General features: G+C 37.4%; 8 protein-coding genes and 2 long non-coding RNA genes across 14 annotated transcripts; 6 read left to right on the forward strand and 4 right to left on the reverse strand.

Annotated features, from left to right (window-relative positions):
* LOC104782410 (probable LRR receptor-like serine/threonine-protein kinase At1g34110) lies at positions 2,988–4,659 on the forward strand. Its single transcript, XM_010507337.2, has one exon. The coding sequence runs from the start codon at positions 3,237–3,239 to the stop codon at positions 4,428–4,430; it is 1,194 nt and encodes a 397-aa protein (XP_010505639.1). The 5' UTR covers positions 2,988–3,236; the 3' UTR covers positions 4,431–4,659.
* Positions 4,897–5,443, reverse strand: LOC104782449. Its single transcript, XR_767012.1, has 2 exons — positions 5,320–5,443; positions 4,897–5,129 (listed from the first exon to the last, which is right to left on the reverse strand). It is a non-coding gene; the product is annotated as an uncharacterized LOC104782449 (long non-coding RNA).
* LOC104782436 (probable metal-nicotianamine transporter YSL5) lies at positions 5,120–7,995 on the forward strand. Of its 2 annotated transcripts, XM_010507365.2 has the most exons (6): positions 5,120–5,586; positions 5,808–5,965; positions 6,069–6,166; positions 6,251–6,385; positions 6,483–6,672; positions 6,770–7,995. In XM_010507365.2, the coding sequence occupies exons 1-6, from the start codon at positions 5,160–5,162 to the stop codon at positions 7,895–7,897; spliced, it is 2,136 nt and encodes a 711-aa protein (XP_010505667.1). In that variant the 5' UTR covers positions 5,120–5,159; the 3' UTR covers positions 7,898–7,995. The 2 variants fall into 2 exon arrangements, with proteins under 2 accessions (XP_010505667.1, XP_010505677.1); XM_010507375.2 differs by lacking the exons at positions 5,120–5,586; positions 5,808–5,965; positions 6,069–6,166 and having other exon boundaries at positions 6,252–6,385; positions 6,503–6,672.
* Positions 7,485–8,243, reverse strand: LOC104782430. The gene is made up of 3 exons (XR_767009.1): positions 8,122–8,243; positions 7,957–8,020; positions 7,485–7,850 (listed from the first exon to the last, which is right to left on the reverse strand). It is a non-coding gene; the product is annotated as an uncharacterized LOC104782430 (long non-coding RNA).
* LOC104782420 (probable ADP-ribosylation factor GTPase-activating protein AGD15) lies at positions 8,035–10,164 on the forward strand. Its single transcript, XM_019246825.1, has 8 exons — positions 8,035–8,576; positions 8,667–8,725; positions 8,810–8,900; positions 8,991–9,045; positions 9,135–9,225; positions 9,330–9,531; positions 9,675–9,831; positions 9,915–10,164. Coding segments are annotated over exons 1-8 (708 nt in total). The 5' UTR covers positions 8,035–8,525; the 3' UTR covers positions 9,917–10,164.
* Positions 10,401–11,405, forward strand: LOC104782524. Of its 2 annotated transcripts, none has more exons than XM_010507482.2 (4): positions 10,401–10,619; positions 10,705–10,804; positions 10,908–10,962; positions 11,059–11,405. In XM_010507482.2, exons 1-4 carry the CDS (start codon positions 10,485–10,487, stop codon positions 11,177–11,179), a joined length of 411 nt encoding a protein of 136 aa, XP_010505784.1. In that variant the 5' UTR covers positions 10,401–10,484; the 3' UTR covers positions 11,180–11,405. The 2 variants fall into 2 exon arrangements, with proteins under 2 accessions (XP_010505784.1, XP_010505792.1); XM_010507490.2 differs by having other exon boundaries at positions 10,402–10,619; positions 10,708–10,804.
* Positions 11,513–13,013, forward strand: LOC104782516. The gene is made up of 5 exons (XM_010507468.1): positions 11,513–12,061; positions 12,143–12,192; positions 12,276–12,363; positions 12,440–12,556; positions 12,722–13,013. Exons 1-5 carry the CDS (start codon positions 11,654–11,656, stop codon positions 12,770–12,772), a joined length of 714 nt encoding a protein of 237 aa, XP_010505770.1. The 5' UTR covers positions 11,513–11,653; the 3' UTR covers positions 12,773–13,013.
* Positions 13,055–13,641, reverse strand: LOC104782505 (mavicyanin-like). Its single transcript, XM_010507458.2, has 2 exons — positions 13,445–13,641; positions 13,055–13,283 (listed from the first exon to the last, which is right to left on the reverse strand). The coding sequence occupies exons 1-2, from the start codon at positions 13,626–13,628 to the stop codon at positions 13,078–13,080; spliced, it is 390 nt and encodes a 129-aa protein (XP_010505760.1). The 5' UTR covers positions 13,629–13,641; the 3' UTR covers positions 13,055–13,077.
* On the reverse strand, positions 13,764–15,479 carry LOC104782482 (kinase-interacting family protein-like). Of its 2 annotated transcripts, none has more exons than XM_010507441.2 (3): positions 15,291–15,479; positions 15,021–15,091; positions 13,764–14,808 (listed from the first exon to the last, which is right to left on the reverse strand). In XM_010507441.2, the coding sequence occupies exons 2-3, from the start codon at positions 15,079–15,081 to the stop codon at positions 13,916–13,918; spliced, it is 954 nt and encodes a 317-aa protein (XP_010505743.1). In that variant the 5' UTR covers positions 15,082–15,091; positions 15,291–15,479; the 3' UTR covers positions 13,764–13,915. The 2 variants fall into 2 exon arrangements, with proteins under 2 accessions (XP_010505743.1, XP_010505736.1); XM_010507434.1 differs by lacking the exon at positions 15,291–15,479 and adding an exon at positions 15,186–15,284.
* LOC104782454 (putative cyclic nucleotide-gated ion channel 19) lies at positions 16,168–19,806 on the forward strand. 2 transcript variants are annotated; one of them, XM_010507394.2, is made up of 11 exons: positions 16,168–16,767; positions 16,871–17,062; positions 17,143–17,241; positions 17,332–17,469; positions 17,568–17,816; positions 17,907–18,152; positions 18,262–18,407; positions 18,496–18,573; positions 18,664–18,793; positions 18,989–19,235; positions 19,350–19,806. In XM_010507394.2, exons 1-11 carry the CDS (start codon positions 16,327–16,329, stop codon positions 19,625–19,627), a joined length of 2,244 nt encoding a protein of 747 aa, XP_010505696.1. In that variant the 5' UTR covers positions 16,168–16,326; the 3' UTR covers positions 19,628–19,806. The 2 variants fall into 2 exon arrangements, with proteins under 2 accessions (XP_010505696.1, XP_010505715.1); XM_010507413.2 differs by lacking the exon at positions 17,143–17,241.

Here is a 21,474-nt window from a genome sequence, read left to right on the forward strand (position 1 = left end):
TTTTTTTTTTTTTTTTTTTTTTTTTTTTTTTTTTTTTTTTTTTTTTTTTTTTTGTCAAAGAAATGAGACGTTTATGCCACCGGTTTGCTGAGGATATCAAACAAGAGGTAAATGAACATATTTTTTATATTACGCGGAGTTTTCTCGAGATCTGCCTGTTGAGAGGCACAACACTGCAAAACATAAAAAGAAGCTACTTAGATTAAAATGGCACATAAAAGTAACTTCCTAATGCAACATTTTTATATATTAAAGGGCTGTTATTGGATGGATGATTTGTACATCCATATAGAATTGGAAATCATGAAAATCAAATCACATGGATTTCGAAATAACATGTTTTATCCTTAGATTTGAATCTTTCTATTTTTCACTTTCAAATCCATTGACATAATATGAATTTTGAAATCTGAAAACAAATCATAAAATGAATAACATGAAATTTTTACAAGTATTTATAGATCATAGAACCAATAACATATAATTTTGATAAGTATTTTTAAAATCAATGATTGAATAACACATAATTTTTATTTGGATTTCCAAATTCATTAAAATCAAAGAACCAATAACCCTCTCTAAATGAGATTCTAACCTAACTTGCAACATGACAACAATCATTTTAATGCAATAGAATATCATTTTGAAAAGAAATTGACAGAAGGAAAGAAAGAAGAATATGCACAAAACACAATAATGACATGCCACCTGTGAGATTGAGAATACATTTCATTTACCTCTTTGTCTATGGCTTCCATAGCAGCTTTTTGTTCGTCGTTTTTCAAAAGATAATAGACTATCGCTACATGCTTATAGCTGAAAAACCAAAAATAAAAATTATTACAAAGTCCACCTAATGAATGAAAAACAATTATCGAACTCACTCTATAGCTCTGTTATGAGTTTGCCTTAGGAGTCTCTTGTTTGGATAAGTTTTGGTAGCAACTCCGATGTGGAATTTGGGTATCCCAATATCCTACCGAGCAAAAGAACAATGTGTATTGTATAATGTGATATAATCAAATGAACTGTAAGACAAACAAGGAAGTAACTCACAATGTCTGTTGATTCCACATTTCCTCTGTTGTTGATATCGTCCCAAGTATTGTCATTTTTTTAAGAGGGCACATCATACAAAAACAGTCCACTGGTTTCATTTTTGGGGAAACAGCTAGGTCCAGATATGGGAACGAGGTGTGGATGCAGTAGGTGATATCGCTGGATGTAGTCAATTTCTTTCCCGAGTAACCAATGTGTCTTAAACTTATTGCAAATAGACTGCAACTTGTGATCTTCAAAAGTTAGATTTTGAAGATTCATCACCACCTCTGCAACAGAGAAGCCCTAAGAACATAGAAAACAATTCCGAAAATTATTGGAATCAAACCTAACAACAATTCAGATTCACAAATTATGCCAAATAAAAAGTTAATAGATATTTCCCTTAACCTAAACCATAGAGAAGCTTGTGAATAAACATAGAACTAGAAAACCTAGACAATCAAAAAATTATAGAAACCCTAACAACAATACCGATTACGCCAAGACAATTTCATCGCAAGATACAGATAAACTCACCCAAAAAGCCGAATTCATATTTGATTACAATGCTTACTGCAAATTGTTAAAATCAAACCAAAGATCAATTCACATGCCACCGTTTTGCTAAGGATATCAAACAAGAGGTAAATGAACATAATTTCATTCACATGTCTTTAATCTAATTGCTTTGAATATTTATGTCATCTGAAAGATTTTCCTCTAAATTGTTTCGTAGCGTTATGGTGATGATTTTAAAGCTCTACATAATTGACAATTTGCCATAGTGAAGTTCTTGCAACAATATCTGTACAAATGAATGAATCAGTAATTAGAAATTTACTTCAAAAATACTTGTATAGATGACTTAATCAGTAACTTTAATAGAGCAAAGTCTTCTTTCTTTCCTTTTGTCTCTCTCTCACGAATTCTATAATAGTATGTTTGAAATACATTTTTGAAATAAATTTTTATTTTCAAAATAACTACAATATATGTCATTGCTTATATCCATATCCAAACAACTTTAATTAATTCTCTCTACTATCCATATAACCAAACACAATTAAATATTTTGAATATCCATCACAATTAATATTATAGATATTTAAAAGATTTTGTCAATATTTAAATTTATAATTCTCCTATCATCTTTGTTTGATTTTATTTTTTAATTATTTTGAATAATCATATAATACATAAAGTTACTAAAATATCTCTGCATATATAATGATTCTAAATTAAAAAACGGACATATATGTATATTACTCATTTAATATAATAAGTGCGTGTTTAACGTCTCACAGCGGTTAAAATGTTTAGAGATCAATCATATTATAAATAAGATAAAAATGAATACAAATCCAAATGACTAGGAAGCTTCACCTAATACGATTCCAAATTTAAAGTTTGTATATGGTTCAATTCGATTTTTAGTAGAACTTTTTAATTAATTTTTCCAAATTTAACAAAAAAAAATTTAAATTATGATTTTTTTAAAACATATTTAGAATAACACGGTCAAAGTTGTACTGCTTGGCGGAGCAAATTTGAATCGATATTAATAAAAAAATAAATCCTCATTTTTTTAAAAAACACCAATATAAGATATATCAAATAAAACTGATTTAATTCAGACTGTATTAAACAAAAATTACGAGTATACTGCCGAATAAATATAGTAATTTGTTATTTCTCCTCCAACATGACAGTTGCCGTTAGAATACGGTTTACAAACTGAACCTAACTTTTTAAAAACCAAAACCAAACCAACTTACTTCTAAGTTCTAATATAGTACAACTTAACCATAGCTGTGGAAATTGAATCAAATAAACTAAGATAGGTTTGGCATATCTGTACACAATTTTGTCAAACCGAATCGATCGAAGTTGTAGAGAGTAAAAAACCGGAATCTCCCAAATCTTAAATTACCTCCTGAAGAGATTTGAATGCAAAAAAGGGACCACAACCGCCAATGTCACCGACAAGAGTGAAAAAAGAGGCGTAATAAATAAACTAACACATTTTCGAACAAGAGTCCATAACGTTAACATATTCACTCACACACACACATGCTGTGTAGTTCATTATTACTCTTTTCTCTCACGCTCTCTCTTCTTTCTTTAAAAAACCTCTTACCAAACTTATTACTCATTTGACAAAGAGAACAACACAACTCTCTACAAAAAAACACAACATGAGCTACACTCTCTTTCTCCTTCTGCTCACTCTCGTCCACTCCACTTTCTCTTCATTAGCTCCAACGGATCGAGCCGCCTTGGAATCCATCAGAGACTCTTTAACCGACATGCCCGGTTCAGCCTTCTTCTCATCCTGGGACTTCACAGTCCCTGACCCTTGTTCCTCCTTCTCAGGCCTTACTTGCTCTTCTTCTCTTGGCCGTGTCACCGGCTTATCTCTTGGCCCTAATCTCTCCGGTTCTCTCTCCCCTTCCATCTCCAATCTAACCCACTTAACCCAACTCATTCTCTACCCCGGCTCTGTCACCGGTCCTCTCCCTCCTCGGTTCGATTCCCTCCCTCTCCTTCGAGTCATTTCCTTAACAAGAAACCGCTTAACCGGTCCTATACCCTTTTCTTTATCATCTCTCTCAAACCTCCACACTCTTGACCTTAGCTATAACCAACTCTCAGGTTCTCTCCCTCCTTTTCTCACTACTCTTCCTCAACTCAAAGTCCTTGTTTTAGCCTCAAATCATTTCTCCAACAACCTTAACCCTGTCTCTAGCCCCTTGTTCCATTTAGACCTAAAGCTGAACCAAATCTCCGGCGAACTCCCACCCGCTTTCCCGATCACTCTCCGGTACTTATCTCTCTCCGGAAACTCAATCCAAGGCACAATCAACGCCTTGGAGCCATTAACGGAGCTGATATACATCGACCTCAGCATGAACCAGTTCACCGGCGCAATCCCTAACTCGCTCTTCAGCCCCACATTCTCAACAATGTTCCTACAACGAAACAACTTCACATCCATCGCCACCTCCAAAGCGCCGTCATTATTACTACAAGGCTCCATTGTTGATCTGAGCCATAACTCAATCTCCGGAGACTTACCTCCCGCGCTCGCCGGAGCAGAGGGTCTGTTCTTGAACAATAACCGTCTCACAGGAGACATTCCAGAGGAATACGTCAAGAGCTTAATCAACGGTACAACAAAACAGCTCTTCTTGCAACATAACTACTTCACGAGATTCCCTTGGAACTCTGGTCTCCAACTACCAGACTCTGTTTCTCTCTGTTTGTCCTATAACTGTATGGAGACTGATCCAATCGTTGGTTTGTCCACGTGTCCTATAGAAGTTGCACCTCTGCTCTCAAGACCTGCTTCACAATGTTCAAGGTTCTATAATCACAGCTCCACTGGTTGAAGATCAAGTTTTGTTTTGTTTTTTCTTCCAAAGAAAATGACAAGTTTCTTTTAGAAGCGTTATCTAAAAAAACAAAAGATGACATTTTTAGGAATTGAACCGTTGTGTCTCCTAGTGTTTTCTTAAACAAAATCAAAAGTTGAAAAAAAAAAGTTCTGTAATAGTGTGGTCCTCACGTGTAAATCAGATTGTAGTGTTTATGGGAATATATAATTTATAGATTGGTCCTTTTCTTGTTTTCTTTCATTTAATTATTGAGAAAGATATACCATTTCGAGATGAAGGAAATAAAACACACCATTGGTTTTGTATGTCTCCTTATCTTCAATTGTCATTATCCTTTTAAAAATAAAAAAAGGTATAGACTTTTTTATTCACTTCTGTGGTCTAGAGAGCACTCAAAAACACTGTTTATATATAACGATTGAAGATATTTGTTGTGTCCAAGCATGCTGGATATGGAAGATTTAAGAACTTGTAACTTAAATGGTGTTTGTGTTGATTTAGTAAACCATTAACAACTTAAATGCCAAATATAATTAGCTGTTTACAGACATACCGACAAAGAATTTTAAGTAAATAAAGTATAATAAAGCTATCTGATTTGTCAGAATGTTAAAAACGAGTCCAAGTTGACTCCTTAAGAGCTTTGATTCTCGTTCCAATAATACTCCGTCCACCATCTCTCCTCTCGTAGATCTAAGAAACAGAGAAAACGAGAAAGAAAGGATGAGAAAGGGAGATCGTCAGATTGTGGAACATGAGTTGCAAGAAACTGGTTTTAGTCCAGAATCAGAGAAAGCCAAGAACAAGTATGTTGAAGAAGAAGACGAAGATGAAGAGGAAGAGGATGAATCTGTGGAGAAGATCTTTGAGAGTAGAGAAGTACCTTCGTGGAAGAAGCAGCTGACCTTGAGGGCTTTTGTGGTGAGCTTTTTCCTAAGCATCTTGTTTAGCTTCATTGTTATGAAGCTTAACCTCACAACGGGAATCATACCTTCGCTGAACGTCTCAGCTGGTCTTCTGGGTTTCTTCTTTGTCAAGACATGGACCAAGATGCTCCATAGGTCTGGGTTCTTGAAACAGCCATTTACTCGCCAGGAGAATACTGTTATTCAGACCTGTGTTGTTGCTTCTTCTGGCATTGCCTTTAGCGGTAAAGAAAACTCATCTTCTGGCATTGCCTTTAGACATCAGTTTTTAATTGCATCTTGCCATAGTTTTTCTTGCGTGTGTTTTGTGACATTCTGATATAAAAGTACAAATCTGTCGAGTCTTTTGTACTCATCACTCACCTGCTTTCTCTCTCTTTCTAGTTATGTCAAGGTTTTTGCTTTATAATAAATGCATCTACTTGGGCATATGAAATTATTACAGGAGGTTTTGGAACATACCTCTTTGGCATGAGTGAACGAATTGCAAACCAATCAGGAGATGCTTACCGTGGAGTTAAGAACCCTTCTTTGGGTTGGATTATGGGTTTCCTCTTTGTTGTCAGCTTTCTTGGCCTGTTCTCGGTTGTTCCCCTGCGAAAGGTGGTTGGTCATAACTTTTTTGTTTCCTGCTTTCTCTCTTGTGAACCAAAAAGGAACAATGGATTTATGAGATCTTGCATTGCCAATTTCCGTGTGTTTGCAGATAATGGTAATAGACTTCAAACTAACATACCCAAGTGGTACTGCAACAGCTCATCTTATCAACAGCTTTCACACCCCTCAAGGAGTCAAGCTAGCAAAGTACTAACCTTTCACTTAACTTTATGCACTTTCAAGTCTTGAGTTCTCTACTTCTTTTTGACTCCATGCTGCTCTCTGCATCAGGAAACAAGTGAGGGTGTTGGGGAAATTTTTCTCTATAAGCTTCTTATGGAGTTTCTTCCAATGGTTCTTTACTGGTGGAGAAAATTGTGGGTTCTCCAACTTCCCAACATTTGGACTCAAAGCTTACCAGTACAAGTAAGCTCAATAAACAATTCACATAACTCGAAATTATAGAGCATTGGCTTGAACCACAATCTGGTTCCTTTCTGGTGAGAGTCTGATATACAAACAGGTTCTACTTTGATTTTTCAGCAACATATGTTGGTGTTGGAATGATATGTCCGTATATAATCAACATCTCTGTTCTTTTGGGAGGAATCCTCTCTTGGGGAATAATGTGGCCTCTTATTGAAACCAAAAAGGGAGATTGGTTCCCCGATAATGTCCCATCCAGCAGCATGCATGGTCTCCAAGCTTACAAGGCAAACTAAACTCTCCATAACATTCATCTGTTAATTCTCTCTATGAATCGCCCTGCTTGAAGTTAATTTCTCTGTACTTGACTGTTTTTTCTTTCAGGTGTTTATAGCTGTTGCTATAATCCTAGGAGATGGCTTATACAACTTTTGCAAGGTGCTGAGCCGAACTCTTTCAGGGCTATTTGTACAGCTTCGAGGCACTACAACGTCTATTTCAAGAACCTCCTTCACACTGGAAGAAGACCCTCATGCTTCCCCATTGAGCCCAAAGCAGTCTTATGATGATCAACGTCGTACAAGATTCTTCCTTAAAGACCAAATCCCGACTTGGTTTGCTGTTGGAGGTTATATCATAATCGCTGCAACATCAACAGCCATCCTCCCTAACATGTTTCACCAGCTAAGATGGTATTACATTCTGGTCATATATATCTGCGCGCCTGTCTTAGCTTTTTGTAACGCTTATGGAGCTGGACTCACAGACTGGTCCTTGGCTTCAACTTATGGAAAGCTCGCCATATTCACAATCGGAGCTTGGGCTGGCTCTGAGCATGGTGGTATGCTGGCTGGTCTAGCAGCATGTGGTGTCATGATGAACATAGTCTCAACAGCTTCGGATCTGACACAGGACTTTAAGACAGGTTACCTCACATTGTCATCACCAAAGTCAATGTTTGTTAGCCAAGTGATTGGAACAGCAATGGGTTGTGTGGTATCTCCTTGCGTGTTCTGGCTATTCTACAAGGCGTTTGATGATTTAGGTCTCCCAAACAGTGAATACCCTGCACCGTTTGCTACCGTATATCGAAGTATGGCTAAACTAGGAGTGGAAGGTGTCTCATCTCTACCAAGAGAATGCCTCGTTCTATGCTATGCGTTCTTCAGTGTGGCGATTCTCGTAAACATAGTAAAAGATAGTCTCAAGAGCAAATGGGGAAGGTTCATTCCTCTTCCAATGGCAATGGCTATACCGTTTTTCTTGGGGCCTTACTTTGCAATTGACATGTGCGTGGGAAGTTTGATACTTTTCATCTGGGAAAGAGTAGATGCAGCCAAGGCTGAAGCTTTTGGAACAGCGGTGGCTTCTGGTTTGATATGCGGAGATGGCATTTGGTCTTTACCCAGCTCAGTGCTCGCTATAGCTGGAGTAAACCCTCCTGTTTGTATGAAGTTTCTCTCTGCTGCAACCAATTCAAAGGTCGACCACTTCCTGAGTAGATCTTCTTAAAACTCAATTAAGTAATGTATGTGAAAGTGTAATGATGCTTCTTCAATTTTTCCTTTTACCTGTATGACGTAACTCGTATATAAAGATCTTTAGATTCATGAGCGTCTATCAGTTATATACACCCTACAGATCACATGAAAAAAAACCCAACCTTGAGTGGATTAAGGACACAAAAAGAGATTTTTAATGTAACCCATGAGGCTCAGACGAGAGAAGATGCTAACCTGAGCAAAATTGAGGTGGAATCGTCGATTGTGCTCAGTAGATAAATCGATTCTTCCGATTGGGTTTTCGAAGGTTTGAGCATGAGTGATCAAATCGGGTTTTCGAGAGCTAGGGATTTGAAAAAATCCATCCTTTTTGCTTTGAGCCCTTTGACTCCATCTTCGATTAAAAATTAACAAAAATAGAGGGATGAGGTGTCGCGGTGACAGATATAAAAGGGTTACGAGAAACCGTCACTTCTCCTTCTCTCTCTCTCTCTCTTTCTCTTTCTCTTTCCCTCTTCTCTCCTTCAAATCCGTTCTTCCTTAAAAATCAATTTCGCTCTCTGCTTACAAACTTGGTTTGATTTTTCAATTGCCTCTCTGTTTCTCTCCCTCTGTTTCTGTGAATATCTTTCATCAGAATGAACGGGAAGGCCTCTGTTTCCAAGGAGCTCAACGCCAAACATTCCAAGGTCCCATCTTTTTTTTTTTCTTTTTCCTCTCATTCTTTTTTGATTTTGCGTCTGGAAGGCTGAAAGGTTAGAGATTTGTGTGGGTTATAGATATTGGAAGCACTTTTGAAGCACCCAGACAATCGAGAATGTGCAGATTGTAGATCAAAGTAAGCATTATTGATGATAACATCTTCTTAATGATAACAAAAATGGTAAGAGCTTGTGTTGTTGGATCTATCTTTTATTTACAGGGCACCAAGATGGGCAAGTGTGAACCTTGGGATATTCATTTGTATGCAATGCTCTGGAATCCATCGTAGCCTCGGCGTCCATATCTCACAGGTTCCTCCTTAAATCATCTCTCTTTTTAATTGATTTGTGTTGAAGATGAATCATACAAATTAGTGTTACTGATGAATTTTCTGAAAACAGGTAAGGTCTATAACTCTGGATACATGGCTTCCAGATCAGGTTACTTTCATGCAATGTAAGCTCCTCTTTTTGTATATAATGAAACTCATTCAGTAGTTGAATTCATCATAACAAGCCCATAATGCTTCTTATTTTCGGGTCTAGCTACCGGTAATGCTAAGGCAAATCGGTATTGGGAATCAGAATTGCCTCCTCATTTCGAGAGAAGTTCAAGCGACATGTTTATAAGAGCCAAGTATTGTTTCTTTACTATGCTAGAAAGTGTTGCCTTTGCTGCTTCCTTCATCTGCTTACAAGACAAATCTTTTTTTCTTCTTCTTATGTTTGTATGTGTTTTAGATATAATGAGAAGAAATGGGTTTCACCTAAAGGGATTCAACCGGCTCCTATAGTTAGTAATCTAAGCTGCAAAGTTAGTCACTTGGTAGAGAGCGGATATAAGCCTGAAACTCCAAAGAAAGCTAGAACTCTTTCACTTGACGAAGAGATCCTTCGTAATCATGTTCTTACAGCAACACCTCCAGAAACAAGAATTCGCGCGGTATGTGGTAGTATCTCACAAAGTTCACTTCCTGAATCCAAAGAAACTTCATTTTCATCAACATTGATTTACATGCCTTTGTTTTGTCCTACGGCAAGAATCAAGAAACCTTTTTTAGTAAGATCTTGCGTTATGTAATGCAGGCTTCGGTTGATATGAAGGAGAATGTATATGATCTACCTCTACCAGTGGGGCTAGAAGTTAAGAAACCAAATCAAAAGAATGAGATTTTCTCCAACGAATTGAATCAGAATAGAAGAACCACCATAGCACCACCATCAAGCTGGGCTACTTTCGACTGTAAGGCCAAGATTCAGGCTTCTCTTTTTTTACCTTATGTGAATTTTTTGAGGTTTTGATTCTTAATCTCTAATGTGAAACAGGAAGAGAATGAGATGAAGTTTTTGGAAACAAATCATCATGTGGGCTTTATAATATAGTCAACAGGTTGGCAAAGATGGGGATGACAATGGAAGTTGGTTCTGTTTTCTATTTTTATTCATTTATAATCCAAAATTGGTTGCTTGTAACTAAAGCATTTTTTAAAAATACAATGGAAGAGGGGACATCTTGAGTATATATTTGACCTAAGAAAGCAATACAACTCACCAATGTGTATATTATTTTGAATTGCTGGAGAAACATCAATTGGATTGGTCCATAACTCTCCATAACAACAGTAATGATTTCAATACTCAAGCATTTAAGTCACTTTGAAAGTCATTGACTCATTGTTTTTCATTTGGTTTGGTTACATAATAGAAATCGAATAAAATTGAACCGAACCTGAAACACACTAAATCAATCTGGTTTGGTTAATATGGCCACGGGTTTATTAAGATTCAAAAAGGCTTAAGAGAGATGGGCCTTAGGCCCGAGAGAGGATCAGAAACTGGAATGAGGAAGAGGAACAGAGCCATTGTGGTGTCTGGTAGACTGAAAGAGTGACGGAGATGGCGGCGCACGCGTGTCTACCTCCCCCGGCAGCGATGGCTGTCCGGCCAGAGGAAGGCGTTCCAAATTCTAAACCTACGCAGAGCCAACCTAGGCTCTATCTCACCAAACCTTCATGGAGAGTCAGAACTCAGGTGTGAAACCAAAAAACCTCAATTTCTATATCTCTAGACTTTTGATATCTGAAATAAGAGTGCTAAGGGGGTATTCGATGTTTAGCAGTCCGGAGCTAAGACGTGTGTGAAGAGAAGGGAGAAAGACCGATGTGTAATCTGCCATGGAACTGGAAGAGTTGATTGTTTCAACTGTAGTGGGAAAGGTAATGAAACAGAACTTGTCTCTCTCTGTTTCTTAACTTTTAAAAAGTCTCATACAGAAACTTGAATTCTTGCTTTTTTTTTTTTGTGATAATATGATTAAAGGGAGGACTAATTGTGTGGATGTGGAAATGCTTCCAAGAGGAGAGTGGCCCAAATGGTAACATATTTTGAAGACAAAAGATGTTCTTGTGGCTTTGTATCTCTCTGATATATTTGATTCAAGAACTAAAGAAGTGTAAAGTTTTGGTCACAGGTGTAGGAGCTGTGGAGGGAGTGGATTAAGTGACTGTTCTCGCTGTCTTGGCACTGGAGAGTACAGATACATTATGGGTTTCCGCTTCTTAAACCAAGAAGATGATGTTGATCCTCCATAACGATTTGCTGAAACCTTTAATGATTTGTGTCCTTGCCAGTTATTGTAGATGTTCAATAGCCTTAGTTAATGTAAATGGTTGCTCCTGCCTTGTTGGTCATGATTTGTAATCTTCATGGTCATCATATTTCAAGTGAAGAGAAATCGCCACGTCTTGTGTCTTTCGAGTCCACAAGTCCTTTAGTGTATACTACTTGTGTCGAATAACCATTGGTTGAAAAGCTTCATACTTCAGAGTCAATTTTAGTTTTGAGCTGACTAATTTGATCAAGTATCAATGTCTAGTGATGTTTATCTTCGTCTTTGAGTTGGAACAAACTCAAAATCATGTTTGATTGTTTGGGAAACAAAGCTCAATTGGCTAAATTTGAGTTTCTGTACAATTGTGAAATCCGGTTTAGTCAAACCGGTTAAGAACCATTATTTATTAAATTTATTTTGGTTTTGTTTCGTAATTTTCATATTCTTATCGTTTATGGCTTCCGTTGGTTTGCCGGCGTTAAGCTGCCGGAGCTCAGGAGAACAAGTGAAAGAGATTCGCGTTTGTACGAATCGCACCTGCCGGAGACAAGGCTCCTTCCAGATTCTCGAGACTTTAACGGCTCTAGCACCTCCCGAACTCCGAGTCACTCCCTCCGGTTGCCTCGGCCGATGCGGCGCCGGTCCAAACCTCGTTGCTCTCCCTCAAGGTCTCCTCCTCGGTCACTGCGCCACACCTTCTCGTACTGCTGAAATCTTGTTCAGCCTCTGTGGTGACGGTGGTCGTGAAGCTTCTTCGTCCTCTGCCGTCGCAGACGCCCTCACCGCTTTAGCGCTCACCAACAATGCTCTCTCTCAAATCGATGCGGGGAACTTCTTGGAAGCCGAAGCACTTCTAACTCAGGTCTGTAGGCTTTACATATTTGTCGCAGTTTCGTATCCATTCTTGTGGAGCTTGCTTGACCATAGATGTGTATGGTTGTAGGCTTTAGAGCTGAAACCCTACGGTGGCTTGCATAGAATCTTCAAACACAGGTAACAAAAAAAGGACCAAAATTGTATCTTTTGGTTACTGTTTCTTCTAAGATGGTTAGATTGTTAGAATCTGGTGATTGCAGAGCAGTAGCAAAATTGGGAATGCTTGATTACTGTGGGGCTCTTGAAGATATAAGCCGAGCTCTAGCCTTAGCTCCCAACTATTCTGAGGTATACAATGGAATGATTCTATTTTGATTTTGTGGATTCCATGTTTGAATTCTTATTTTATTACTTTATCTACCAGCTCTACATTTGCCAAGGTGATGTCTACGTAGCAGAAGGTCAATATGATCTCGCAGAGAAGTCGTACTTGAAATGTCTAGAGATAGATCCTTCTCTTCGCAGATCTAAATCATTCAAGGTTTGTTTTGTTACATGTCTTGCCTCCTTTATTTAGCACTTAAGCATAGAGGTACCTTCCCAATGGAAGTTAAGCTTCTATGCCTCTGGCAGAGTGAATGCACTGATTTGGAATCTCTGTTCGAGACATGTACATAAATTGTTGGTTTTTTAACTATCATTGTAGGCCCGGATTGCAAACCTTCAAAATAAAGTTGTTGAAGTAGATGCGACATAGAAGTATTCTGACATTGGGAGTTGTATCTGGATGCATACTGATAGATGTCTACGTGTTTGTCATAAAAAAGGTAATTCTTTTTCCTCTACTAGATCCTTACAATAAATGTCTCTTTTTTGGGGGAGAAGGTTGGGGTTTCCAGAGGGGCAAGGCTTGCATATAGGTTATTAGTGTATCAAGATGTAATGAAATTACGCTGTATATATATATTATTCAAATGATATTATCAAAGTTAATGACATTATTTTTGGTACTAAAGACTACCCAAACACCAAGCTGCCTATCTTTAATAACCATTACGGTACTCAAGGAGCTACGTTAATGCTTAGCTTCTGGCCATTTTCACAGTGATCATCCACTCCGCATATGAACCATAGCTTTCCAACTTCTGATATAATTATTGAGTCGTTGCCTTTGGTGAAGAGAGATGTGTAGTTGTCTGTTCCACAATCTGTGTATGCTGTAGAGTTAACGTGCATAACATTATGCTGGTCACTTTTGTAGTTGAATACTGTTGAAGAAGATGAACAGATTTAGCATGTTGAATGCTGAAAACAACTTTATTATATTTCCTTACCATTGTTATGGACTAGAGGACTGCTGAAGAAGTAGGACAGTATTAATCAACTTTGATTTTGACGAATTTAGGAATCCAGGAGTTAGAAAAATTACCTAGGACATCGCCTACATGAAACTCTCTTCCTTGTATCCAGTTGGTATAGTTTGTAAAGAGCTCCCAGCCACTGCTGTCGCCGACTATATGTTCTATTCCTTCAGATATTAGCATGAGAGAAGATAAAGAGAAAATGGCATAGAGTATAATCGTGCCGGAGACTCGGCTTCTTATATGAAACATTGTTGTCTCCTAGCCTATTGTTTTCTCAGTTCTTTCAGAAATACAGTATGTTTATATAGCAGTAAACATTTGTGGGTGGGAAGGTCATGACATTGTTGTGTTAACCAGATAAGTTAGTCATGAAAACCATACATATGTGGATCAAGGAGTCACACATTGTTTGCGGGCTACAACAAACAGTGCATCGGGGAGATGCACTGAAAAACATTACACATAATAAAGCGATAGAACGTACACTAAGTCGTGTATGCATTTTTCATAGTTTACTGATACACCTTAGGATTAAGCTAATTAGGCAAGTTGAAAGTGCAGCATGATGGAGCAGCAGCTGTTGGCTTTGTAAACAGGTTAATGTTGCTGAGCTTCTTCAACCACTTGAATCCAGTTTTCTCTTCGGTTTTGTTCTCCTTCTTCTTCTTGGTCTTATACTTATCCAGGCCAAAGCATCCGGATGAAACCTTATCATAGGCGGGCTCCGAGTTCCCTGATGCCTGAAGCGAGTAGATGCGGTTCTGGAGAAGGCAGACCTTGTTAAAATGATCATCTCTCATCTTAAGCACACACCGCGCGAGCCCAACAGCTTCGTTCTTCATGAACAAAGCTTCTGTGGCCAGCTCTCTGTTCTCCTCCAAGAGAGAAGTGAGCTTGTAGCCAAGATTAGCGTTTTCCTCAACAGCTACTTCCTTCTCCATCTCCAGCAACATGACGAACTTCTTCAACAGCTCAATAGTCTTGGAGGCTTCGTGAAACTGCCGCTCTTTGTAAAGTAACTCGTGTTGCACAATCTCTTTGTCCAAGTTTGCGGTCACGAGTTGAGAAACAAGCTCATCCACTTTCTGTGAAACCGCAGAAGAATCTTGACTCTGTTGAAAGGATAAGTTGCTGTCGAAACTGATCTCACTGACGGAATCAATGTCTGAAATGCAGTCGTCCCCGTTGTCGTCTTGGAGAGTGTGATTAGGACGAGAGATTGTGGGTTTAAGCAGCTGCAGATTCAGTTTGGTAGGATGAGAAGAACGACCCAAGAGAGTGATGTAGCCGTTGTAGAGGTCAAGACAAAGCGAGAGAAGGAGGGGTCGTCTCTGGTAAAACCATTCAGCTCGTTGAGCAAACGTATCATCATCTCCTTTGTTTTCTTCAAAAGCAGACACACGAAGGATTTGCATCCGAGCTTCAAGATCTGTTTCCAACATTTTTTCAGACAAAAAGTAATGTGAGAGAAAAAGAGACAAACTGAGAAAAAAGAAAAAAAGGGGGTCCACTGTTTTCTGTATCAAGCTTTTGTGTGTTTTGAAATTTTAAAAGTGTGAAAAGCTCCAAAAAGAGAATGAGGAGAGAGAGAGAGAGAGAGAGAGAGAGAGAAGAAATTTGAAAATGGAAGAGGGATAGTACCGGAGAGAGATGGCAACTGTGGAGGAGGATGGGTAGCTTCCATGGATCTTTTGCTCTTCATCTTCTTCAACCTGGAAAAGAGACACCTGTTTTTGGTTAGTGCTTTGTATAAATTCTATCAATGAAAATGAGAATATATGCAAAGATCAAGAAAGAGAGAGAGACATTGATGATTTTTGCAAGAAGATAATAAATGCTACAGAAAAGGATGTTTTGGATCACTGAATACTAGTATTAAAGAAGGATCGGAGTGGGAAAGAAGATACAAACCAAGAAAAAGTAGTGAGAGAGAGAGAGAGAGAGAGAGAGAGATGAGAGCTGACACGTGTGATCAGTTTGTATCAGTAGTGCAGAGAGCATATTTAACAGGCAAAATCCGCCAAAGCAACAAGCATTTGATTTTGTACCAGTCACGTTAACTCGTGTCTTACGTATTTGGACTTAGTAATTACGGCCCGTTTACGATTGGGCTTAATAAATCATATTTTTGAATTTTGAGATTCAGTGCTTAACTGACAAGTCTGACATAACAATTTTTTTTAAAAAATTATCAGAAAGAAGAGAGAGAGAGAGCATGTAGTTGGTGATTAACTAATGTCAATTATTGATCTAAGCATATATACTTAAAATATAAATACAAAGTGAGTTGTAAAAAGGAATAAAGGAGAGAAAACACTAGGACCTGCCTGAAAGAGAGAGGTTATTCTAAGTAGAGAGAAGAGAAGAAAGAGCTACATTACAATATTCTCAATTCTTCAGAAACGAGTATCTGTGTTTGTTTATTCACTCACAATCACACGCTTTATTTATTTATTAGTATATGCATTCAAAAAAGCTCAACTGTGAAGGTTGGTGAGACCATTCCAATTTATTCTTTTTTGTTTTTGTTTTTTTTTTCTCTGTATTTATTTATATGGGGCATACTATTATTTTTTGAAAAAGTTATCAAAGTAACACAAGAGAGGCAGCTTCCTCTCTTCCAATCTTTTTGCTTTAAGAAGTACTTACTAATAAACAACACACAAATTCCTTTTCAATTTTGGTTGATGGGTTCAACAGGAGATCTAAAATGTAACATTTATTTTCTTTGTTTTCATGCAAANGTCTTTAGTTTATTTTATTTTTTTTTTTTTTTTTTTTTTTTTTTTACTTATAGAAAGGTCGTCCACACTTGCTTACAAAGTCCTAGTCTCTGCTGTCATCATCGTTCTCCTATATCATTGGGTTTTCACTCTCAGGGTCTTCTTCTTTTCTTCTCAAACCAGTTTTTTGATCTTTGTTGTCTAGTGCCAATTAGTCTCCAAGAATGGATTCTTCGAACGAAAATGATGAGTTCCCCATTCTTCCAGAAGTAACACCTCCTCGTGCTCGCTCTAGGACTTTTACTTTCAGGAATCGTAGTCTTTCTCTCTCGAACCCAACTTTCTCCACTGAAGGAGTTGACAACTCGAGTTTTGTTTTAGGCTACACAGGTCCTCTTCAAACCCAGAGAATACGACCTCGTTTGGTGCAAATGAGTGGTCCTCTTTACTCTACTCGCAGAACTGAACCTCTCTCCCCTCCTTCTCCTCAAGAGCCTCCTCATTCCATTAATGTTCAACCTGAAGAAGATTTTGTCTTCCAAAACGCAAATCTCTGGAGATCTGGACAGTTAGGGATGTGTAATGATCCTTACTGTACTACTTGTCCTTCTTACTACAACCGCCAAGCTGCTCAATTTCACACTTCCAGAGTTTCTGCCTCTAGGGTATGAGTATGTACATTGTTGCTTCTTCTACTTACCTTTGAGAGACTCAAGTAAACATAGCTGACTTAAAGGTCTTTCCTTTTGTATTGTTTTTCTTGTTTAGTTTCACACTGTTCTGTATGATGATGCTAGAGGTTGGGCTAAGCGATTTGCCTCCTCTGCTCGTAGATGCTTACCAGGGATCATGAATCCTCATTCCAAATTCGTTCAAGTCTGGACTAGAATCTTAGCCTTTTCAAGCTTAGTGGCCATATTTATAGATCCTCTCTTCTTGTTCCTCTTATTGATCCACCATGTATGTTCCCTTCTCTTGCTCTATCATTCTCTTGCTTGTGTTTGTCTACGTTTAATGTCATGAGTTTAGTACTACTACAGGAAAAGAAATGCATAGCTATTGATTGGCCTATGACAAAAAAATTGGTGTCTATTAGAAGTATAACGGATCTTATATTCTTTATTAACATGCTGCTTCAGGTGTGTCTCCTTTGTTCCCATCTCCTTACCCTATATATGTAAGCGAACTTTATTGGCTTTAATGCTTCTCTGGTCATATATGTGTTGCAGTTTAGGTTGGCCTATGTAGCTCCTGAATCTAGAATAGTTGGTGCCGGCCAGTTAGTTGATCATCCAAGCAAAATTGCTCGCAATTACGTCCGAGGAAAGTTTTTTCTTGATCTGTTCATAGTGTTACCCATTCCACAGGTATTGTAGTATTATTAACCTTCAAATGTTTTTTTTTATTAATGTTAACTCTAGTAATGTCGTTTGAACGGTAGATTTCTCTTTTCTTTTGCTTACAGATTATGATATTGTGGATACTACCAGCACACTTGGGTACACCCAGGGGAGAAGCTGAGAAACAGATTATACGGGCTACGGTTCTTTTTCAATACCTTCCAAAATTATATAGACTCTTACCTCTTCTTGCTGGACAAACACCGACCGGCTTCATATTTGAGTCAGCCTGGGCCAATTTTGTTATTAATCTTCTCACCTTTATGCTTGCTGGTCATGCTGTTGGTTCTTGTTGGTATCTTTCTGGTCTGCAGGTATATAATATACCTCAGTGTTTTTTAAAGATCCTCTTTATATCTATATAGTGACTTAAAGATTTGTTCTCGTTGTTTTGCTCTTTTCAGAGAGTTAAGAAATGCATGTTGACTGCTTTGGATGTTTCTGGGGATGAGCGCAGAAATCTTATCGATTGTGCTCGTAGAAGTTATGCTTTAGAGTCACAACGAGCTCTCTGGAGAGATAGTCCTAGTGTCAATGCTTGTTTTCAAGAGAATGCTAGTATTTATGGAATCTATTTGAAGGCAGTGAATCTTACCATTCAATCTAAGTTCTTCACAAGATACAGTTATTCTCTATTTTGGGGATTCCAAGTAAGTTGGGATCTATTTTTACGTTCGTTTCAGGTTTGGTTGCTGTTGCAACGTCTATTAGTCTTTGAATCACTCTTAACTAATGTCAAAATGTTTTCAATATTGAAAGCAAATAAGCACACTTTGTGGAAACTTGACCCCAAGTTACTCAGTGGGAGAGGTTTTCTTTACAATGGGTATCATTGGACTAGGGCTTTTGCTTTTTGCGCGGCTTATTGGTAATATGCACAACTTCCTTCAGTCTCTTGATCGAAGGTAAGCACATTTCATGAAATAGTATTTCAATAGTTTCTTGGCTAAATGACCAAGTGTGTGATGATGACATGTGCATGTTCTGTTGTAGGAGGATGGAAATGATGCTGAGACGGCGTGATGTGGAGCAGTGGATGAGCCACAGACTGTTGCCAGAAGATATAAGAAAGTTTGTGCACTGTGGCATTGGATTTTCATAGGCTATGTAATGTTTCCTTCAAAAATCTAATCCAACTCAATAAGTGTTCAACGTTTTCAGGAGAGTGCGGGAGGCTGAGCGGTACAATTGGGCTGCGACTAGAGGAGTTAACGAAGAGTTGCTCTTTGAGAATATGCCTGATGATCTCCAAAGAGATATAAGACGACACCTCTTCAAATTTCTCAAGAAGGTAAGCTTCAATAAGTAACAGCCACATGAAAGCATTAATTAGTATCCATCAGTCAGTATTCTTTTTGTGTACTAAAGACTCCATAATGTTACAAAAATCTACTTCTGAATCCAACTGTGTATACAGATAATAGGAATAGATTAACCACTACTGAAACTCAATTGTAAGGCTTTGAAATTGTTAATGGGTTTGCAGGTGAGGATATTTTCCTTGATGGATGAATCAATCTTAGATTCCATCCGTGAGAGGCTGAAACAGAGGACTTACATAAGGGGTAGCACGGTGTTGCACAACAAAGGTCTAGTTGAAAAAATGGTATTCATAGTGAGAGGTGAGATGGAGAGCATTGGAGAAGACGGCTCTGTTCTGCCATTATCGGAAGGCGACGTTTGTGGTGAAGAACTTCTCACTTGGTGTCTTGAACGGTCTTCTATAAACCCCGGTACTAATAAAGATTTGACTCTGTTCATAACTTTTAACTTAAAACATAAATCTTGTTAGAAGACACTTGATTGAGGAAAAGCTTGGAACTGAATATGTTTTGAAACTCTTGCAGATGGGACGAGGATAAAGATGCCACCAAAGGGACTGGTTAGCAACAGAAACGTTAGGTGTGTGACAAACGTGGAGGCGTTTTCGCTGAGTGTAGCAGATCTTGAAGATGTAACGAGCTTGTTTTCAAGATTCTTAAGAAGCAATCGAGTTCAAGGAGCCATAAGGTACGAGTCTCCTTATTGGAGGTTACGAGCAGCTATGCAGATTCAAGTGGCTTGGAGATACCGAAAGAGACAGCTCCAGAGATTATTCACTGCTCAGTCCAGTTACAACCGTTAAATTGGATGATAATGTTTTGGTTCGGTAGATTAGTAATAATTTCTAAGTATTAGTGGTTGTGGTAAATAGTTCTAATATATATAAGATGTCTCAGTGATTATTCATTCGTTGTAATCTATAAGATGGCTCAGTGATTCACTCATTAGTGATATTGAAAGCTGATGAGTATGAAACTTCTTTCTCCTGAGTGTTTTTAAAGTTCCAACCAATGTTCACTACAGTTCTATTGGCGGTTTATGGTTAACCAATGGAAAGTTACACATTCGATTAAAACAAGTTGGATAAATAAATGGGATCAGACCGACGTGGCTTGAGTAGTTGGGCTCGTAATTTTGGCCCATTTAATATTGCTCTTAATTACTAGTATTTGGTACTTTTTTAAACTAGATAGGAGATCCGCGCGGAGTGTTTGTGTTGTAAATTTTTTTATGGTTATCTATTTATTGTTGATTTTTTGTGATTTTTTTCGTATTAGTTTGGCTTTTTTGTTGTTTTTTCTTCTTCTAATCTTATATTTTGTTATTCATTTGTGTGGCATTGTATCATATGTCAAGAAATGTTTTTGATTTAGTTTGGAATAATTATATGCTTAAACTTAAACGAAATTGTGAGCAGTGTTATAAATAAGATAAACCTTTTGTTTAGTTTTTTGTTTTTGTTACGTGTACTCATTTATTATATTTTTCCTTATTTATTTTTTTTACTGTCATACATTTAAAATTTTTGAAATAAATTCATTTTTTTGGGGTTACTAATAAGTTTGGGCCTTGCTGTACATGTTAGGATTGTTTCTACTGAATTATAGTTTAGTTTCATTGAGTTTTTGTTTTTTTATAAGATAGTTTATTGATTTTTCTGTTAAAATGTTTTACAATTGAACATAGCACATGAATCAAACCATATAGTGTGTGCCAATTTTGTTTTTATTTATTTTAGGAAGCGATTCATATATATATATATATTTTTTAATGTTTTAATGTTTTTATTTTAATCGTTGGAAGCCTTTTTTTTTTGTTTACTTTGCATAAACATAATCATACTAATTGGTATACAATCTTCACACTAATATAAATTAAGTATTTGAATTTATTATTTTTTATGTTATTATTCTTAAAAAAATAGATTTAAATTGAGAGAATTATTTTTTGTTGTTTTTTTTCTTTTTCAAGGAATATTATTTAAAATGGGATTACATTCTTACGAATATCAAAACGAACTGGACTTACAAATAAGAAACCATGTCTAATCATATAGTATGTGTTATATATGCTAATCTTTAGGGTTCGTGTATCTCTAGTGAATAATATTGACTAAAAAGAAGATTGAAATGTTATGTTACATTTGTTAATTGAGTTTTTTATTTGGTGCAACCTTCGTCACCCGTTCATGGGTGTATGACATAAACATTAACTTTGTATATATATATATATTTTTTTTGGGGCTCAACAACTTCATATTATTAACCAACAAAGATACCAAATTTTTACAACTGGTCTGCAATCACATGAGAATTAATCCAGCTAGGCATAATAGAATAAAGCTTAGGAACATGAACATAATTCGTAAAAGAATGGGCTTTATTAGCAATTCTATCAGCCACCATGTTCCCCTTCATGACAGTGAAAACTACTTTTGATTCCTCAAAATGCTGGAGTAGGTGTCGGATATCTTAAATAATTGGGTCACTTTGAGGTACATCTGTTCCTTGATTGATGATAGACACCAGATGCTGCGAGTCTGATTCAAAGATTACTTTTCTGAAGTTGAATGAGACATACAGAGGACTGCCCACCTGAGAGTTTCAAGCTCTGTCTCCTCTGTCTCCAATACTGATTTGGTTCTGGGTA

This window comes from Camelina sativa, chromosome 1 (genome assembly GCF_000633955.1).
Source record: "Camelina sativa cultivar DH55 chromosome 1, Cs, whole genome shotgun sequence".
NCBI classification, from domain to species: Eukaryota; Viridiplantae; Streptophyta; class Magnoliopsida; order Brassicales; family Brassicaceae; genus Camelina; species Camelina sativa.

Excerpts from the sequence above, each read along its gene's own strand:
- LOC104782410 (XM_010507337.2), top strand. The coding sequence starts at position 3,237 with ATGAGCTACACTCTCTTTCTCCTTCTGCTCACTCTCGTCCACTCCACT.
- LOC104782436 (XM_010507365.2), top strand. The coding sequence starts at position 5,160 with ATGAGAAAGGGAGATCGTCAGATTGTGGAACATGAGTTGCAAGAAACT. Across the intron at positions 6,167-6,250 it reads CAAGGAGTCAAGCTAGCAAA|GAAACAAGTGAGGGTGTTGG; the intron begins GTACTAACCTTT and ends TCTCTGCATCAG. Across the intron at positions 6,386-6,482 it reads CTCAAAGCTTACCAGTACAA|GTTCTACTTTGATTTTTCAG; the intron begins GTAAGCTCAATA and ends ATATACAAACAG.
- LOC104782420 (XM_019246825.1), top strand. The coding sequence starts at position 8,526 with ATGAACGGGAAGGCCTCTGTTTCCAAGGAGCTCAACGCCAAACATTCC. Across the intron at positions 9,046-9,134 it reads TCAGGTTACTTTCATGCAAT|CTACCGGTAATGCTAAGGCA; the intron begins GTAAGCTCCTCT and ends TTTCGGGTCTAG. Across the intron at positions 9,532-9,674 it reads CAGAAACAAGAATTCGCGCG|GCTTCGGTTGATATGAAGGA; the intron begins GTATGTGGTAGT and ends TATGTAATGCAG.
- LOC104782524 (XM_010507482.2), top strand. The coding sequence starts at position 10,485 with ATGGCGGCGCACGCGTGTCTACCTCCCCCGGCAGCGATGGCTGTCCGG. Across the intron at positions 10,805-10,907 it reads TTTCAACTGTAGTGGGAAAG|GGAGGACTAATTGTGTGGAT; the intron begins GTAATGAAACAG and ends ATATGATTAAAG. Across the intron at positions 10,963-11,058 it reads AGAGGAGAGTGGCCCAAATG|GTGTAGGAGCTGTGGAGGGA; the intron begins GTAACATATTTT and ends TTTTGGTCACAG.
- LOC104782516 (XM_010507468.1), top strand. The coding sequence starts at position 11,654 with ATGGCTTCCGTTGGTTTGCCGGCGTTAAGCTGCCGGAGCTCAGGAGAA. Across the intron at positions 12,193-12,275 it reads CATAGAATCTTCAAACACAG|AGCAGTAGCAAAATTGGGAA; the intron begins GTAACAAAAAAA and ends TGGTGATTGCAG. Across the intron at positions 12,557-12,721 it reads GCAGATCTAAATCATTCAAG|GCCCGGATTGCAAACCTTCA; the intron begins GTTTGTTTTGTT and ends CTATCATTGTAG.
- LOC104782505 (XM_010507458.2), bottom strand. The coding sequence starts at position 13,628 with ATGTTTCATATAAGAAGCCGAGTCTCCGGCACGATTATACTCTATGCC. Across the intron at positions 13,284-13,444 it reads TCATGTAGGCGATGTCCTAG|TATTCAACTACAAAAGTGAC; the intron begins GTAATTTTTCTA and ends CTTCTTCAACAG.
- LOC104782482 (XM_010507434.1), bottom strand. Across the intron at positions 14,809-15,020 it reads ACAGTTGCCATCTCTCTCCG|ATCTTGAAGCTCGGATGCAA; the intron begins GTACTATCCCTC and ends TGTTGGAAACAG.
- LOC104782454 (XM_010507394.2), top strand. The coding sequence starts at position 16,327 with ATGGATTCTTCGAACGAAAATGATGAGTTCCCCATTCTTCCAGAAGTA. Across the intron at positions 17,817-17,906 it reads GGTATCTTTCTGGTCTGCAG|AGAGTTAAGAAATGCATGTT; the intron begins GTATATAATATA and ends TGCTCTTTTCAG. Across the intron at positions 19,236-19,349 it reads ACGGTCTTCTATAAACCCCG|ATGGGACGAGGATAAAGATG; the intron begins GTACTAATAAAG and ends AAACTCTTGCAG.